General features: G+C 38.3%; 1 protein-coding gene across 1 annotated transcript; it reads right to left on the bottom strand.

The window, feature by feature from the left end:
- Positions 1 to 4,188: 4,188 nt before the first annotated feature.
- Positions 4,189 to 4,548, bottom strand: LOC131322611 (uncharacterized). Its single transcript, XM_058353989.1, has one exon. The coding sequence runs from the start codon at positions 4,546 to 4,548 to the stop codon at positions 4,189 to 4,191; it is 360 nt and encodes a 119-aa protein (XP_058209972.1).
- Between the last annotated feature and the right edge of the window lie 2,302 nt (positions 4,549 to 6,850).

Genomic DNA, 6,850 nt, shown 5'->3' with positions numbered 1-6,850 from the left:
TCTGTGTTAATTTTTGGTGTTTTGCGCCATATGAAAATGAAGGGCAAAACTTGGCGCGCTTTGGAGAGACGAAATTATTGATTTGAAATCAGGTTTCTTTTTTCCTTTTCTAGTGTAAAATCTTTATTTTATACATAACTTCCTCCCTTCCGTAAAGTTAGTCCACTACAAAATTATACTCCTATCAATCTTAAAAATAGTGTACTTATCGAAATATTTTTTTGTGCAATATGAATATTTTTTCTTAGATCTTGATAAGATCTTTTGAACAGTGTAAAAATAATAATAAATTATTTGAGTAAAAAATTAATTTGAAAATTGCACGTAGTTTCACAGGGAACCAATTTTATGAGCCGAGGTATTTTTTAAAGATTTCAACAAAATAAAAATAAAAATTCGTAAGTTGGGGATAACAAAAATTATTGGCCTTATTCGTTTGATAACTTTGGATATTTTAGTTTTGGTAGTTGGTGGAGAGAGAAATAAGATAATAATTGGAAAGAGGGGTAATGAGTGGAGAGAGATAGAAAAAGAAATAAAATTAATAATTTGAGAAATAAGGTAATAATTGAAGAAATATATAAGATAATGATTGGAAAACAAAGTAAAATTTGGAAACGAACAAGGCCATTGACTTTACCATTACCAAATAAATCTGTAAATTGGGGGTAAAATTTTGTTAGAACATCTCTCATTATATAGTGTTTTTGTAAATGAATGAGGTGTCAAGCGTTGATGCATCGCATGAGAGCAAGAGGATCACATGAAAAAGCTCATATGAGGGAATTCGAGCTAAATTACCATAACCATCGCAAATAAGACCGTTGGTCATGCCCAAGCCCAAGCCCGACTCAATGGCAATGTCAATATGAAAATGTTGTTCACGAATCATAGACAAGACTGCTTTGAAAGAGGACAAATGAATAATTTCACATAAAAACAATATTTGACTGCTGGTCGTGTTCGAGCCCGACTTGACGCAAGGATTGCCAAGCACATACTTCCATTGAAGAGCTCTCCACCCCCGATGGCATGTGTAGTCCTAGAGGGAGTGGACCCGAAGGAACCAATACCGTTGTCGAACACCCTCTACGATTACGAGCCCACATGGCTAGAGGAAACAGACCAGCCCACTGGGCGCCTGAATTATGGAGGATGTTGCTCTCACAAATGGGCAAACCCATCTCTCTGTGCAAAAAACTTTTGTGCTTTTATACCGCAGAGTGTTTCGACGGTAGGATTTCGGGTTTTGAAAAAAACACACACACATTTCAATGGCCGAAAATCCCCCAAGGATAGGGATTTTCGGCACATAAGATGTGGCGCCCGCGCGAAGGACGATAAAAAAAGCATCAGGGACAGACGAGAGATTTGTAGGGATGCCATGGCATCCCAGGGACTTTCGGTAGGTCCACGATAAATTTCAAGTCTCACACTTTTTCCCAGTTTATTATGTAATTCAATCTCAAGTTTTTCAAATTCCTCATGGTATGGACGAGGGACAGAGCTCCGGCCCAGTTTTCCCTTTTTTTGAGTGTCCATTCCATTCTGGTCTGGTTTTGGGTCTTTGTGAGGTTCTCTTCTTACTCACAACAATGCTCAGAATCGTTCATTCTGTACAGCTCGCCAAGTATGTCATTCACATAAAAAAAAATTAACTTGATTGAACAGCGATAAATAAAACGAAAAAAACATATTTGTGCGAAGAAAAAGAGATGACAAAAAATAATTTGAAACCTAAACTTGCCCATTTTTTTCCATTGTACATATATGTTTCTTTCATACACTCCCCTGCACTGCTGAAAAACCTTCGGGCCACCCATGTGGAAAAATCCTTTGGAGTTAGCAAAGGATGGTGAGGGCCGTAGAGATTTAGTCATGTTGGTGCACACAAGCTGATATGGGGACATTCTGTGTTACCAGAAAAAAGAATGTTCCATTCATATACTTATCGATGTTCGATCAAGCTACCTTTTTTTCTTGAACGACACACTCGAGTTCTACAAAGTGAACCATTCCGCTCATTATTGTGGGCTAGGAAGATGCCCACAAACTACAAAGGCTCAAAACTAGACAGGAGCTCTGCCCATGGACTAACGTGGGCAAAAGGCCATTATCAAAAGAGAGTGTGTGATCAAATTTAATTCGGCTGTTTTAAACAGTGATTTGTTATGGAGTCCCACCATGTCCAGATGATGGGCAACAGGGCAAGGGAATTTTGATTTTTGGACCCCGAGTAAAAAAGCAATTCGAGATAGCTAGCTTTCCCCTGGTTAATTGCAAGCCCTTTTCAATTGCTGAATCAGTCAATCAATTGCACATAGTCTAGGTGAGTTGGTATGTATAATTACCCTCTTGTCCTCCTTCAAAGTCAATCGATTGCACGGATGGATTACCTACCGGCAGTATAAAAGGAATTTTCTACTTTTTTCACTTTTAGACACAAAAATGTCAATTTTAATGTAGTACCAAATCAATATTTGACCGTGTCCGTGTTTAATCACTTGCTGTATCAGTCAATTGCATGCATGGGCATGCATATTAGGGAATGGAATGGATGACCAAGAAAGAATTTAATTTTGCTTTCTCCTTTATCTTTAGACAGAAAATGTCAATCTGCCAAATCCTAATACACATCAAAAGTTTTTTGGAAATTTTGGGCTAAAAAGTGGTTATTTTACTTTTTCAATTTCTCTCGTCGAGACGAATTAATAACCCACAAAAGTTTGGCGGAAAACTAACAAATGTGAAAAAAATTCAAATAAAGAAAAAATCTCAAAATTTAAGTTAAGTTCAAAAGAACGCAGCCTAAACCAAACTAAACAGTAAACAAATCTTGCAACCAAAAGTCATTCATAGATGGTATTTCTTTAAAGAGCGAGTCGGCTTTGGACATGTGTCGAAGATGCGGTTGGACAGTCAAGTTTTATTTTAAGTTTGGAGACCCTCAATTTCTTTTATGCTATGTGCCAACCTATACACATAAGATTTAGAGTAATTACTACTTTTGTCTCTGAAAGTGCGACAATAGTGATGTTAAAGGGATACATAAATAAAAATGACAATATATATATATATATAATTTTTTTTATTTTCTTATTTTGTGAGTTTTGTTTTTAATGATTTTCATATTGTGAGTTACCGAACCTCATTTAAAAAGCTTTTAGCTTCGGCAACCCGAGCCTCAATGCCAGCCCTGATTATGAGATGCTCTATCCTCCAATGTTCACATTGGGGTTCCTATCAAAGAGGGAATCAGGATTTTACCATAGCAGTAGCGAAATGTATACTAAAAAAATTTAGTAGTGGCGAGACTATATAAGTTGGGCATAATTTTTTTTTTACATATAATAATTGCATTTTCTAAAATTCTTGTCGTGGCGGTCGCCGCCACTAGACCCCCCTGATCCCATCCTTGGTTCCTATTCAAGTGGGATCCTCACAACAGGCTAGGGAAAAAAACAAATTTGCAGTCCGTTTGATAATAATCGATTGATATTGTTTCATCGGCCCCGAACCAGGGAATATGTGCATCAGGACTTACCATTGTCAAATGAATCAAAGTAGCCTGATCGTTCGAAGTTCAAACCTGGCCTTCCACATGGAGAGAACAGAAGTTACCAACCGGGATAGAAACCCATTGGTAGATTGACTAAGTTTAAACCACCCACGTTATGCATTCCTGTATCATTTTGCCAAGACAGAAACTCCTCAAACTTGGCTACTTTTATAACTTTACGCAATTTCGGCTAAACCCAATGTGTTTGGGCATATTTTTAGAGGATTCTTTTTCTTATAATCGAATGTCCGAGCTATCTTGCGCACGCACTTCAAACGACTAATTTTGGGATCCTGAAATGAACAACCGGACAAATCTTCTGTGACCTCTCATTTTGAAGGATTCTTAACCATCGAATTCATTAATCACCAAATGGTTTATCCATATAAATAGAAAGAGAGGAAGAAAAAGAGATTAAGAATAAAAGTATGTATAGAAAAAGAACTAATTTTACTTTGTACATCAGATCAAATCCTAGTTAAAAAGAAATTTACATGACCACAACAAGAAAAACTAAAATAAAACCCTAACAAAAGAGGAAAAGAAAGAGAAATTGAAGAAAGGAGGCAGGAAAAATTCCATCTAACAAACTCTCTCTCATCTTCAATTATCTCCCCAACCGAATTAACTCAGTTGATCTCAGGAATACTCTGCAGGGCCGGCCTCCAGGACCTCTGCTGGGCCACGAACCGATCACTGGCGCTCATGAGTTGATCCAGCAGCTGGGGCACCGACAGCCCCTGCACCTCCACCTTACCCAGCAACTCCTCCAGCTGCTTCTTCGTGATCTTGATCTTCACCTCTGTCGTTTTAGTTGCCGACGTGGCAGTAGTAGAAGGAGGAGAAGAAACGTCCGCCGCCTCGTTATTTTTGTCGGCGTTTCGTAGAAGGGCATCCTCGCCGGAGAAAAGGTGTTCCGGCGCTGCCGGAGAGCCCCAGTCTTCGCCGGCCCATTGCATTGGTGATTCTTTTCTAATGCAATTTCCCATTTTTATTTTATTGTGTTTGGTATAAAGAGAGAAGAAGGATTGGGAAATGGTGAAGTTTGTGGTATATATAGAAGAGAAAGGAGGTGGAGAGAGAGAGAAGGCGGTCTAAGTAGGTGAAGAGAGAGAGTAAGGGAGCCCATGCAAGTCAGGTTGTTTGGTGGGTTTGCTTATGATATAGTAATTAATTTATAGGGGTTCGATTTTTAAAATCAAACTGTAAAAAAGTAATTTATTGTGGATCCTCTAAGTTTAGGGTCAATGATCTGCCTATCACTAGAGTAGGGAGGAAATAAGTCGAGATGCGAGTAAATTGTCTCAGACACCTTGTCCGTCAAAGAGAGGGAGAGAGAGAGTATGGAGAGGGGTCCGATCTCCTCTGTCCCGAAAATCCCTTTGTGCGGACCCCATATAGGAAAGTTAGTCCCACATTGGGAAATTGGGAAAAAAGTTGATTGGTATATAAGGTTTCACGAGCAGCTGTTATATAATTTGAGATTAAATTTTTAAGCTACATAATTAAACGAATGATTAGCAGATCAACTGATGCACGTTGTTATAAATTTAACGGCCGGAAAGATCCTCCGCATAGAAATTTTTGGCACAGAGGATTGTGCATGGGGAGGGGGGGAGGATTGGGTCAAAGTGAAAAATTACTACTCCTATAGTGGATTGGGACGAGAGAGATGGAGATTGGGGAGCCTAGGTGGTGTCCTACGTGGTTTGGTGATTGGGTTTGACCTCTAACTTTACCTTTCATTGTCCTCTCTTCCCACCTATTTCGGTTGTGGGGTCCCTCTGTAACCATCCATGTGATGACTCCAGCAACGCCACTTTGTTATGTAATCCCGTTTGCCGCACAATAGATTCGGTGGCTCGGCTCGGCTTCACATGGTAGTACCAAGCCTTATCTTGTTTGGTTTGGGTTTTGAGAGAAATTTTTTAGAATAATGAATAAAAATAAATATACAAAGAAAATTTATTGAAGACTGTGTGCAAGAATTTTGAGACCAAAAACGAACAAGCTTTTAAAAGTTGAACACTTCAAATACTCCCTCTGTCTCATTTTGTTTGCTCGCGTTTCTTCTTTGATTGTCCCAAATTGTTTGTATTTTTTTATAATTCGGAACATAAAGGGAAAATTTTCAATAATACCTGTTTAGTTTACAACTAATTAAAGTTATTGTATTTTTTAAAGGATAATTTTGGAAATCTAAATACTTATAAAATGAGAGAATTTCCGTAATAAGCAAACAAATTAGGACGAAGTAAGACGTCGTTTTGCTAAGGAAAAATTATTTTTTCATATAAATATTTATTTTTTAAATTAAAAATAATATATTATGATAATCTGTCTCATAAAACGAAAAATAAATATTTAAAAATAAAACTTTAGCGGAACGAGGCCTGAGTAGAACCAAGCCATGAAACTTCCAAATTTGTAGTCTGAAGCGAAGCCGAGACGTTTTGGAAACCAAGTCGGCTTAGGTGTGAAAAGGGGTATAGAGTCGAATCTTGCGGATTAAAGTAGGTGTGAACACGGCTAATCCGAGGGAATCTCCTCACACCGTTTGTTGGCATTCATTTCCCTTTTTTATTTTTATTTTTATCGATTCACGTGTGCTGTCTTCCTCTCTGTCCCCCCGCTTCACATGATTTCTTCATTCTCTCAATTACCACCCCCGACTAATTACTAAAGATCATAAACTTTATCAATCTCCACGATTTACTGCTACTCAGTAGTATATACTCCTTTAATAAGCATCTGGACCGCCCGTTTTCGCAATTAATTTTTAGCTTCGCTGAAGTACTCTACCAGTCAAAGTTAACCTTGTTGGTAATAATTAACAAACATGTATGAATCATCGATTATGGAAAACGGAAGGTCATGCGCATTACAAGACCCCATTCCGGCCGAAGATATGAAAATCACTGCTGTCAATGAATGGTGGTGATTTCCCGGGGCGCAAACAAGCCGAGCTAGGTTTTGTAGTGTTCGAACTCGGCTTGTTTGCTAAACAAGCCTAAAACTCAAACTGAGCCTTAATTTAGCCTTAACGAAAACGAGCCTAGTTCATTTACTAAATGAGCTTTTATAGACGAGCTGATCAACCTATAGAAAATTAGCCAAGTTTTTTTCAAGCCGAACCGAGCTCGAAAGTGTTGAGCTCGACTCGTTCATTACACAAGCCTAAAGGCTAAAACTCAAGCTTGAGCTTGAGAGTGAAGAAGATCCCTTAATGAGACCAACTTTGAGCTTCTTGCGAGCAGCGCTCACTTCGTTTGCAACTATAGTATTTAGAAC

This window comes from Rhododendron vialii, chromosome 4a (genome assembly GCF_030253575.1).
Source record: "Rhododendron vialii isolate Sample 1 chromosome 4a, ASM3025357v1".
NCBI lineage: Eukaryota > Viridiplantae > Streptophyta > Magnoliopsida > Ericales > Ericaceae > Rhododendron > Rhododendron vialii.
The sequence above is the reverse complement of the archived record's forward strand: the minus strand, read 5'-3'. Positions and strand labels throughout refer to the sequence as shown.

Bases quoted from the DNA above. Each gene is read 5' to 3' on its own strand.
- LOC131322611 (XM_058353989.1), bottom strand. From the start codon at position 4,548: ATGGGAAATTGCATTAGAAAAGAATCACCAATGCAATGGGCCGGCGAA.